This window comes from Neofelis nebulosa, chromosome 2 (assembly GCF_028018385.1).
Source record: "Neofelis nebulosa isolate mNeoNeb1 chromosome 2, mNeoNeb1.pri, whole genome shotgun sequence".
Classification (NCBI taxonomy): Eukaryota; Metazoa; Chordata; class Mammalia; order Carnivora; family Felidae; genus Neofelis; species Neofelis nebulosa.
Window position 1 is genome coordinate 63,437,181 of NC_080783.1, and position 12,773 is coordinate 63,449,953.

General features: G+C 36.2%; 1 protein-coding gene across 5 annotated transcripts in view; it reads right to left on the bottom strand.

The window, feature by feature from the left end:
* PPIG (peptidylprolyl isomerase G) overlaps positions 1-12,773 on the bottom strand; it is a 46,338-nt gene that overhangs the window by 25,273 nt on the left and 8,292 nt on the right. For 4 of the 5 annotated variants that reach the window (XM_058714645.1, XM_058714661.1, XM_058714651.1 and 1 more), the window contains 5 exons: positions 5,902-5,979; positions 5,736-5,810; positions 5,055-5,162; positions 4,403-4,447; positions 2,785-2,872 (listed from right to left, as the gene is read on the bottom strand). In XM_058714645.1, the coding sequence (XP_058570628.1) occupies positions 2,785-2,872; positions 4,403-4,447; positions 5,055-5,162; positions 5,736-5,810; positions 5,902-5,962 (377 nt within the window). In that variant the 5' untranslated portion in view covers positions 5,963-5,979. Of the gene's footprint in view, positions 1-2,784; positions 2,873-4,402; positions 4,448-5,054; positions 5,163-5,735; positions 5,811-5,901; positions 5,980-7,821; positions 7,848-12,773 lie in introns of those variants that run through there. The other variant, XM_058714680.1, reaches the window with a different exon arrangement.

The window sequence follows — 12,773 nt, forward strand, 5'->3', positions numbered from 1 at the left end:
GGATAGCACAGGAAGGGTTTTAATTTAAAAACAAACAAATGATAACAGTGTTGTTAAGGATCTGGTGACACTGGAACTTGCATACTATACTGTTGATACTAGAGTACATTATATAGCAATATATATATATAGAAAGACTTAAAAATATGTAAACATTTCACTAGTAAACTTCTAGCAACTTATGTAAAATAGTTAAAAATGCTTCAAACAATAGGTACAACAATGTTCACTGCAGCAGTTTGAAAACCAGGAAGCAAGCCAAATGTTCAAAATTTAGATAAATAAAGAGGGTCCTCGGTGGCTCAGTCAGTTAAGCATCCAACTCTTGATTTCAGCTTAGGTCATGATCTCACGGTTTTGTAGGTTCAAGTCCTGCATCAGGCTCTGCACTGATCCTGCAAAGCCTGCTCGGGATTCTCTCTCCCTCTCTCTGTCCCTCCCCTGCATGCTCACTCTCTTGGTCTCTCCCAGAATAAATAAATAAACTTAAAAAAAAATTAGACAAATAAAGCATAGTACATTCAACCAATGGATTCATGTATAGCTATCAAAATATTAATACTTAGCTATGTGCAGAGATTTATATTGTATCCAAAGTTGTTTATAGAGTATATGCAACATTTAGGTTACATTTTTGTTGCAGAGAAAGACATTCTGGGGACAGGAATTTTTTCTTCTATTTATCTGTGTTCTTATTTTTCTACGACCAACATGATATAAATTGTTTTCATTTAAAAAATCAGAAAGACAATTAATTGCCTTAAAAAGGCAATTAGTTGAATGAACTAGAGTCTATTCACACACCAGAGTAATATGCAGCTGCAAGATAAATGGAAAGGATCTCTATGAACTGATATGGAGTGATTTCCAGGATATATGGCTAAGTGAAAAGAACAAAAAACACTGTATGTAGTATGCTATCTGTTGTATAAGAAAAAAAGGAAAATAAAAAAAATATATATGTATCTGTGCTTATTTTTGTAAAAAGAAATAGAGGAAGATAAGCCAGAAACTAATAAGGTTTGGTTACTAATATGGATGGATGGGAATGGGATGAAAAAACGGGGAATGGCAATGGAGTGAAAAGTTAGGTGGGAGCGATACTTAAGAGGTATTCTTTTTGAATCACGTTTTATAAACTTAAAAAAAAAAACAAAAACTAAAAACTAATCATGGTGAGAGAACAAAATATAATCATACACAAATCAACCTAACATATTTTGAGCCACAAAACCACACAAAATTCACACCAAAACCACACAAAATTCACACCAAAAGGCACTACCCTGAGCCACTTTTTTTTTTTTAATTTTTTTTTTCAATGTTTTTTATTTATTTTTGGGACAGAGAGAGACAGAGCATGAACGGGGGAGGGGCAGAGAGAGAGAGGGAGACACAGAATCGGAAACAGGCTCCAGGCTCTGAGCCATCAGCCCAGAGCCTGACGCGGGGCTCGAACCCACGGACCGCGAGATCGTGACCTGGCTGAAGTCGGATGCTTAACCGACTGCGCCACCCAGGCGCCCCAACTGAGCCACTTTTAAACACAGTATTTTAACTACATACCCTCGGTCTAAAAACAAAAATAACTATAAGTAAATAGCAACTCTAGTTAGTAGGTTACTTTTCATAGAATAGAATAGCAAGTTTTTAAGTAGAATTCAGCAAATGGGTAGAAATTCTGAAGATAATGGGAGCCAGGTTTTTCACTATTGAAGACGGGAATTACAAATATGGAATAGTAAATCACTGGAATAAGCCATATGGTGCTTACAGATTAAGTTCTTCTGAGACAAGGAGAGTCTATTGAGGAGGAGAGCAAATCTGTACCGATAGGACGTGATAAAAAATATGCACTGTTGAAGAGTCCTGCCCAAAACTTTTTGGGGTTCAGAATTGGAAGCATTAGCAGTACCCACTTTGGAGCTATAAATAATTTTTAGGAAGTACGCAAATTCACAAATATAGAATCTTTGAATAATGAGAATCAACTGCATTTCATTCTTTGTAAACAAGTAATTTATAAAGAGATACTCTGCAAATATTCTTATTATTAAACTTGTGCTCTAAATAGATAATTCTTTCCTCAATCAGTCATTATGGAGATGACTGCAAAATGGTGACTTTTCTATCATTCTTTTTTTTTTTTTTTTTTTAATTTTTTTTAACGTTTATTTATTTTTGAGACAGAGAGAGACAGAGCATGAACGGGGGAGGGTCAGAGAGAGGGAGACACAGAATCCGAAACAAGCTCCAGGCTCTGAGCTGTCAGCACAGAGCCCGACGCGGGGCTCGAACCCACGGACCGTGAGATCATGACCTGAGCCGAAGTCGGCCGCTCAACCGACTGAGCCACCCAGGCGCCCCTCTATCATTCCTTTTAAATTTATTAGCTGACATTCTACTAAGAAAGAGCTTTGTCTTCTCCCTTGTTATTTATTCATTTATTATTTATACCTGTACGGGCTGCTGGATTTCTATTTTATTTAATAATCCGATACTATCATTATTTATTTTGATGCTCAAATTTTCCTAATCTGGCCAGGGGGAACCTTACCCCTTCAGTCTGGCTCCTGTGTCGTTTTGACAAGTCTTCATCATTTGGAAACTTAAGCAGTACAGTTCAATTTCACTTTTAACAATTTTACTCTCTCCAACAATTCACTGTTCCCCTTCCTTCAAAAATTTTCCCCATTATGGATCCCTCTCCTATTTATTACCAATCAATGAGAAATGACACACCAAAAAAGGGATATTTTAAATGATCACAGCATAAATACTTACATGAAGAACTGTGAACCATTTGTGTCCTTCCCTCTGTTGGCCATAGACAAGAGAAATTCTTTGTTGTGTTTAACAGCAAAACTCTCATCTACAGAGAAGCGAAATTTTCAGTTATATTATAGGCATAAACTCCAAAAAATTTCATTTTCACTCTTCATATCTTATTTTCATATGTGCTCTGTAGCACCAGACAAAATTTAGATAAAAGGTTAAAAGAAGAAAGAATCAAATATTAACCAATTCCTTCTTCCACCTTTTTAGATTAAAACATCTAATTTTCAATCCCTTGGTATAAATTCAAATACTATTATCACCCCCCCTTTCTTTCCATTTGCATTTACTTGTCTTTTATATCATTTTGGAAAAGACAACACAATTTTCTTTGCTTATTCAAACAAAAAAATAAAACGTTCCTAAAAAAGGAAGAGAAAGAAACCAGATAGGATTCTTTTACACTTCCTCTGTTTCTTTTCTGAGCACAAAAAAGCACATATGGTTATTTTAACCACAGAGAGGCACTCATTAACTTAATCTCTGCCACAGCATCATTTATTGCAAAGAGTAGCTTGCTTTCCAATCTTGGATTCGAATATGAGAACCACCCAAGTAGAACGTGAAATAAAATTTTACTGAATTCCTGAAGTGAAAAATATGAAATACGAAATTATTTCCACATTCATGTTTATAGTCTTTCAAATAATCTTCACATTAATAAAAAAATTCCAGAGAGAAAATTTTAATTTGAGAAAAACATTATCCAAAGTTTAAAATATCAAAGGGATTTTTTTTTTTTAATTTTTTTTTTCAACGTTTTTTATTTATTTTTGGGACAGAGAGAGACAGAGCATGAACAGGGGAGGGGCAGAGAGAGAGGGAGACACAGAATCGGAAACAGGCTCCAGGCTCTGAGCCATCAGCCCAGAGCCTGACGCGGGGCTCGAACTCACGGACCGCAAGATCGTGACCTGGCTGAAGTCGGACGCTTAACCGACTGCGCCACCCAGGCGCCCCGGGATTTTTTTTTTTTTTTTAAAGTGCACAGAAGGGGAGCCTGGGTGGCGCAGTTGGTTAAGCATCTGACTTATGGTTTCGGCTCAGGTCATGATCTCACGGTTTCTGGGTTCAAGCCCTTGCATCAGGCTCCACGCTGGCTTGGGATTCTCTTTCTCTTACTCTCTCCCTGTCCTTCCCCTGCTCATGCTCACTCTCTTTCTCTCTCAAAATAAATAAACTTAAAAAATAAACAAATAAAAAAAATGCACAGAAAAATGGACCCACTAAACATGCGAGTACTGTTAGTATGAAATATTGCTAAATCTGTTTTAATAAAGATTAAGGTTAAGCTGTGGAAGTGCCCAATCTAGCACTATAATTCTAAGACTTTATTATAGATCATAGAAACCCTTCAAATAATATGATGTATTAATGTTCTAAACACACAAAAAATCCTACCTCTATAAAAAGTCTATCATATAAATTTTTTCACAAAAAGATTAACTTTTGGATTCACTGACTGTAGTTGGATATTAGTATACTGTTTAATAATCTTATTGATTCAATAGAGAAAAATGAAATACAGAAAACATTAAAAATACAATTTAAATGTAAACATCTTTACCTTCAAAAAATCCTCCATAAATAGATTCCCCTCCTCGTCCATTCCCTAAGAATGAGAAACATGGACTCTTGAACTCCCAAGACAGTAATCTCTTTGAAGGCGCCACCTAAACAAAATGCTTCTTACAAAGTAGGTGCTTAAATGACTTTGAAGCAAAAATACTCAAAGGTTCACAGCAAATCATAAAAGATATTAAAGTCAATACTGACAAGATCCCAAATTACTTTCTTTTCTCTATGATACAAGAGTTAAGAATGTGACAAAGTCTCTATTAAGATTTGTGGAAAAAAGAACACTCAGATTCTAGTGATTATGTAGATCTTTGAACAAAAATTAGATTTTTTCCCAAAATGTCTTTAAAAATACAATTTCAGTGTTTTTACAATTTAAAAGTATAGGTAAAAACTATATTATAGTTAAGGATTACTAGTTTTGACAAAACCAAACACACACACTGACAAATTACTACGAGATGAATAGTGTTTTTTAATTCAGAAGCACATTTATGAAATTAATTCATGCATCAAAAGTAAAATCTCCTATGTGCCTCCTTCTTTTTGTCTGTGAGTACTTCTAGAGACTTGTCTAACTTTAAGGTCTATGATACCTAACAAAGTATTATGATTTTCTTTTGTGGGATTCAAAGTCTTACCTTCACTGAAGTCACCACCTTGAACCATAAAATCCTTGACAACTCTGTGAAAGAGACAACTCTTATAATGTAATGGTTTCTGAGTTGATTTCCCTGTCCCCTTTTCACCTACAGAGAAGAAAAATTAGTAAGCCATTTAGTAGGAAAAAAATCAAGCAGGCAGTATTAAAGAAAAATTAATGAGGAAAGCTTTTCCCTGTAAAATATACCTCTCTTGAACTATGTAGATTGTGAATTTTTTTTTAAGTTCATTTAAAAATCACCAGTGTTTTTCTGGAGAGTGTAGAAATGTAGAAATCAATCTCAGATAAAAGCCCATTGCAAGTAGTATTTCTAGGGGCACCTAGGTGACTCAGTCAGTTGAGAATTCGACACTTGATTTCAGCTCAGGTCATTACCCCAAGGGGTCATGGGATTGAGCCTTGCATCAAGCTCTGTGCTGAGCATGGAGCCTGCTTAAGATTCTCTCTCTCTCTCTTCCTCTCCCTCTCCTTCTGCTCCTCTCCCCCAATTATGTGCTCTCTCACTCACTCTCAACTAAGTAGTATTTCTAAGAATTACTTTCACATCCTGGGCAATGGTACATAATCTGCATGGGGAAATCTAAAATCTGTTAAATAAGAAAATTAAAACCATAGTCAAATGGGACTAGCATCAGGGCAACTGAAAATGTCAACAAACCTGTACAAAGACAACGAAAGTTCTCGCATGTTTTGGGGCACACATCAGAAAATAATTCAAAGACAACTCTTCCAGCTGAAAAAGAAAGAAGCTGGTTTATACTTTACCAATTTAAAATATTAAATATTCATTTATAAATGTTATATAGGAATACTAATTTTCTTACCAGGTTGATTATTAATGGCAATGTCAAAAAAACATCGAGGACGCTGAACCTTTATTCCCATGGCTCCAATACTTCAATCTATGAATAAAATGCAGTTTCAGGCAAACAGACCAAAACAGCAAAAAAAATTTTTTATGAATTTCTGGGGAAAAAATTCTGGAGCATAAACTAGAAATTTAGTTGAACTTATTTTGATATTTACTTCCATGAAAATATAGATTCTTTCTGGGGGGTGGGGGGAGTAGATTGCATTTTGTGAAGCAAATAGAAAAAGACATAAAAGAAAGGCCTTAGCCATAATATAATAAAACTTTTATTTTAACAACTGAACATACATTGCCACTCAAACAGAAAATTGTATTGTCTGTATGATGAGTGAACTCCACAAGATTAAATAGAGAAAAATCAAGGACAGACTGATCCAACCCTCTTGCTCCTTGGAAACAAAAACAAAAGTTTTGATTACAATGGTGTTTAAAAAAGAAGAACATTCAAATTCCTAAAAAATACCAAAAATAAGTTATCAAGGAAGAAAGTGGGATATTTTAATGATAGAAATATATAGTAGGTTTCCTTCCTGAGTAAAAGCACATTACATATGAGGCTATTTTCTGATCATGAGCAAGAGCCTATAGCGATATACTAGTGTAGACAAAAAATACCAATAGGTGACATACTACTCTGTGTGAATACTTTTATCTATATAGCAGATAGCTATTATTTAACATTCTTTTGCTAAGGCATTTATCTGAAGGACTTAGATGTTTCAATCATGATTCCTGATGGGAAATGACAGGTTAAGGTGAAGAGCAGAAGAAACAAAGGTACTTAGTTTAAACAGCATCCAAAATTATGGACTATAAAAATGACAGTTTCATCGGCTCAGAATAGAGATTGAAATGTATACGCTTTTCTGAAAATTATCCTAAGCTGGTAGCTCTGCAAAAGGTCCCGTGAAGCTGTGAAAAATCTGTATTCTCCATCCTAAATAGATTCCTCCTTTTATCAATTTTTAGGTAGCTTCAATGTAGATTGTAAGAAATAATATACAGTGTGTACTTTACCCATTTTCCTCCAATGATAACATTTTAGAAAACTGTTGTATAATAGCACAACTGTAGCATAAAAGCAGAACAACATTGATATAATCCTTTATTCCATTCACATTTCCGTTTTACTGGCACTCATCTTTGTGCCTGTTATTTAGCTCTACAAAATTTCATCACATATGTAGGTTTATATATCTACTATCCCTTATCAATTTTACAGACCCCAAACACATAAATTGGGGGTTAAATTACACAAAAGATAGATTATATTGCATTAAAATTCAACCCAAGTGTTGCATATTCACTTTTGGCATTACTGTATGGGAAAGGGGGAAAATACCATTTTCTCATGACTTCTCAATTTTATTTCTAACAGGTAAAATAGATATTAGAATTTGTTTCACATGAAACAAAGCAAAAAGTCTAAACTTTCAATCCTCCAGTAGGCTACATAGACTTCCTGAAAACAATGAAACAACAAAAAAAACTTAGTGGGGCGCCTGGGTGGTGCAGTCGGTTAGGCGTCCGACTTCAGCCAGGTCACGATCTCGCGGTCCGTGAGTTCGAGCCCCGCGTCGGGCTCTGGGCTGATGGCTCGGAGCCTGGAGCCTGTTTCCGATTCTGTGTCTCCCTCTCTCTCTGCCCCTCCCCCGTTCATGCTCTGTCTCTCTCTGTCCCAAAAATAAATAAAAAATGTTGAAAAAAAAAAAAATTAAAAAAAAAAAAAAACTTAGTAATTTTAGGATCTTGCCAAGTTTGTTGCATTAAGTGTTTACTTGTATAGAATTTCAATTCCTGCACACTTGAAATTGAGGGTATGTTGAATCCATAAATCTGAGGAAACTATCTTATCTTAAAAACTACTTAGTACCTGATTATCCTTTATCTTCAAAATAATTTTTGTAGGCCTTCTTCTCTACTTTTGGGGGTGGAGGAAGAGAAGAGAAATATTAATGATTTATTTTCCTCCAAAGAAACTTCTACAGCTACTTGTTTAACCACAATATCCCAGTTGGAGATTTCTATTATTACAAAATGATTACTATGGTATAGGTAATACTGCCCCAAATAGCTTATAATTACAGTTAATTTCCTACATACAGTACTGAATTCTTGAAAACAAACTCCCAGTTGGAAAACCAGGCATCATTTATGACAGGTCAGAAAAATCCCTAGTTACTCTTAGCCTTTTATTTTTTAACTTTTTTTTAAATGTTTAAGAGAGAGAGAGAGAGACAGAGTGTGTGTGTGTGTGTGTGTGTGTGTGTATGTGAGCTGGGGGTTGGGGGCAGAGAAAGGGAGACACAGAATCAGAAGCATGTGGGACCCCAACTCACGAGCTATGAGATCATGCATGACCTGAAGTCTGATGCTTAACCGACTGAGCCACCCAGACGCCCCACCCTTAACCTTTTAGACACACCTTTGATAATTTTCCAAGTTTCTCAATTCTAGAGCACAATGTAAAAAATCCTATAGCTCTGGGACCTCAAAACTGCAATGAATACCACCACTAATTTATGGAGTTTTATGATCACAAGTGGGAGCTACCAGTATAGTGTTTGTTTTGTTTATTCTGAGGGCTGTTTACATAGGGGAATTCACTTTGGGAAAACATTGAGCTACACTTACATTTTATGTAGCTTTTGGTATGCTATGTTATATTTCAATAAAAAGTTTAGTTTATTAAAAATAATATATCTACAACAAAACTTTACTTCTTTATCCCCAGTTCTCTCAGAACTCAGTAAATATTATTACTGTCCATCGTCTTTGGTTGCACTTTCCTTCACAGCCCATTATTCAAACTATTAGGAAGTCGGCTTGGCACTGACTGAATTTTAGCTTCAAAAATTATCCTGGAGTACCTGGGGATTGAGCATCGACTCTTGATTTCAGCTCGAGTCATGATCCCAGGATTGTGGAATCGAGACCTGCGTTGGGCTCCGTGCTGAGGCCCTTAAGATTCTCTCTGCCCCTCTCCCCAACTTGCCCTCTAAAAAAAACCCAAAAAAACCAAAAAACCCCCCAAAATCCCACATGCTCCCACCATCTTTACCATTATTATTACTTCTTATCTGGAATGTTGCAATAGCCTCCTAATTGGTTTTCCTTGCTTTTACTTAGTTCTCTATTTTCTATTCTCATTAGAATAACCAAAGTGGAATGATTCTTTAAAAGTACATTTACCACTTCATTCCCCTGCCTAATATTTTCTAACATCTATCACATTTAATAAAAATGTCCTTCCATGGGGTGCTTGGGTAGCTCAGTGGGTTAACTGTCCAACTCCTGGTTTTGGCTCAGGTCATGATCTCACAGTTTCATGGGTTCAAGCCCTGCATAGGGCACTGCACTGACAATGCAGAGCTTGCTTGGGATTCTCTCTCTACCCCTCCTTCTCTTTGTGCCCCTTCCCCACGCGTGCTATGTCCCTCTAAAAATAAACTTAAAAAAAAAAAAATTCAAAATGTCTTTCCATGCATTTCAAGAACCTAAACTAGCACTGTCCAATAGAAACATGTCACATACATAAGTTTTAAATTTGTAGTAGCCACATTAAAAAAAAAAACAAAAACAGGTCAAATAATGTATTTTATTCAACTCAGTATGTCCAAAATACTACTTCAACATATAATTGACATAAAAATGTTATTAATGAGATATTTCATTCTTTTTTGGGTAGTGAGTCTTAGAAATCCAGTGTTTATCAATTCAGAAAGTCATGTTTCAAGAACTCAATAACTGCATGTGGCTCATAGCTACTGCTACACTAGACAGCACAGATGTAAATATTTTAGCTAATGACCTCCATGACTTCATCTAACATTCTTCTTCTTCTCCTTAGACACATGTGTTCCAGCTGTTCTTCAAACATCCCAAGGCCTAGCCCTTCATCAGGTCTTTCACACTTGTTGTTTCCTCTGTGTGGGATGCTCTTACCCCAGATCTTCCCCTTGTTCATTCCCTCACTTCACTTAAATCACTGCTCAAGCATCCCCTCCACATGGAAACCATCACTGACCAGTATATTCAAAGGTGCAGCCCTTGTCCTCCAACACTTTATATCCCCTTACTTGTCGTATTTTTCTTCGAAGTATTTACTGCTAATTGATATTTTATTATAAATTCAAGTTTTTATACCTATTCTTCTTACTAGAATATAAGCTCTGTGATATGATAAACCTTTTTCAATTTTGCTCTATTAATTCCTACTGCCTCAAACAGTGCTTGGCCATGGCAAGAAATCAGTATTTAATAAATAAATGAATATACATGAAAGGATAGGCATATGTGAGAATGCTGTCTTGCAACACTGTAACACCAAAAAGGAAACATCCAGAATGTCCCACAATGAGAGAATAGCTAAATAAATTTTGGTATACAACGCTATTAAATATTACTTAGCAGTTTAAAAAGTCTACATACTCTATCCAAAAATCCTGTTACTTAGCTTAAAAGAAAAAGAAAGCAAGTTGCATGTAAGTATTTTGTCTACACCCTCAAATAATACTCTTATTTCTACAGATAAAGAGTTACATATCAACATTGACAGTCCTCTATCAGAGGGGACTAAGAGTAGGAATGGAAGTCAATGGTAGTCCTTAGCTTTACTACTTTTTTTAATGTTTATTTCTGAGACAGAGAGACAGAACATGAGCGGGGGAGGTGCAGAGAGAGAGGGAGACACAGAGTCCGAAGCAGGCTCCAGGCTCTGAGCTGTCAGCACAGAGCCCGACGCGGGGCTCGAACTCACAAACCCTGAGATCATGACCTGAGCTGAAGTCGGTCGCTCAACCAGCTGAGCCACCCAGGCACCCCAGTAGTTTTTAGCTTTAAATGTGAGACTTGAATTTTTGCAGTGAGAATATATTCATGTAGTTTCCCAATTTAAAATAAAAAAATTTTTAAATAAAAAAATATATCTGTATAATAAAATAAAACAGTAGGAAATACACGATAATACTAACAGCCTATCCTTAAATGAAAGGGTCACATAAGGTTTTCTCAGCCTCTTCATTTTCCAAGTTTTCTACAACAATAGAGACCTGTAAAAGAAACTCTTCAAAAGACCACTCAAAGTATTCATGTATTTTTTAAGTGTCTTACTTCCATGATTATTACTGTTGTTTGCATTTAACTCTAGAAGATCTTGGGAAATTACTTTTCTTTTTCACAAAACTGTGTGCCCCTCACCCCATGGAAACTAGGAATGATACATGTGAATATTTATCTAAACGCTGGATATTAAATAATTTCTCAGGTTCGTGAACAATGAAATAAATAATGAAGATAAATAGATTTGACTTCATGAAAAAAATTTATTATTTCTATTTGTCAGAAGAAAATTAAAAAAGTAAAAAAAAAGGGGGAAATATTTTCAACAAACATGTTAACTTTTTACTATAGAACAGTGCTTAGGAATGGGGGCACTAGGACAATTCTTCACTGACTACGACCATCCTAACTCACTGCAAGAATATTAATCACCTGTGGCCCTATTTGTATCAGCACACCTGACAACCAAAAAACCTCTCTCACTGTCCTTCTGCCCCAACCTGTGGGAACTAATACCACAGGGTCCACGCAGCAAACAATTAAAAGCACAAAAACCACACAAGGAAACATAATTTTAAAAAAGTAAAATTAAAAATATAAACCACACAAATGATTTTGCTAAGCAACTTGGCATTACAGACCAACAACTTTGAATATACTCATATTCATTGTAACCTTTAACACTTTAGTAATCAGTATCTTGGCATCTCTGTGAAGGTAACCATTTTAAATGAAATATTGTTGATTTTGGTTTAATAATAATTAAAAACAACCTAATGTCCAGCACAACTGTTGAATAAAGAAATATTCATATGATAGACTATTATACTGCCTATGAAAATGCAATTTTTAAAAATATAACATGGAAAAAATGTTAAATGAAAAAAGATACCAATACTGTATGGTTAAAAGGATTCTAAGTATAAAAAAATTCAGAGCACCTGGCTGGCTCAGTCAGAAGTGCACGCGACTCTTGATCTTGGGGTCGTGAGTTCAAGCCCATGTTTACTAAAAAAAAAACGAAAAAAACTAACCCCCCCCCCCCAAATCTACCTTTTCCCTTAAAAAAAACCCTCATATGTGGTCATTGAAGTGCTTTTTGCAATGGTAAAATAAAAAACAAACAAGTTGTACGGTAATACAAAATGGGTAGGGGGCGCTTGAGTGGCTCAGTTGGTTAGATGTCCGACTTTGGCTCAGGTCATGATCTCACGGTTTGTGTGTTCTGGCATGTCAGGTGCTCTGCTGTCAGCACACAGCCCACTTGGGATCCTCTATCCTTCTCTCTCTCTGCCCCTCCCACACTCAGGCACACTCCTGCACTCTCTAAAATAAATAAACACTGGGGCGCCTGGGTGGCTCAGTCTGTTAAGCGTCTGACTTTGACTCAGGTCATGCACTCCTGGTTCGTGAGTTCGAGCCTCACATCAGGCTCTGTGCTGACAGCTCAGAGCCTGGAGCCTGCTTCGGATTCTGTGTCTCCCTCTCTCTCTGCCCCTCCCCTGCTCATGCTCTGTCTCTCTCTGTCTCAAAAATAAATAAAAACATTAAAAAATTTTAAATAAATAAACATTAAAAAAAAAGAAATTGGGGGGCATCTGGGTGGCTCAGCGTCCAACTTCAGCCTCGGCTCGGGTCATGATCTCAGGACTCCTGGGTTCAAGCCCCTCGTTGGGCTCTATGCTGACAGCTCAGAGCCTGGAGCCTGCTTCAGAATCTGTGTTTCCCTCTCTCTCAAAAATAAACAAAACATAGAAAAGAAAA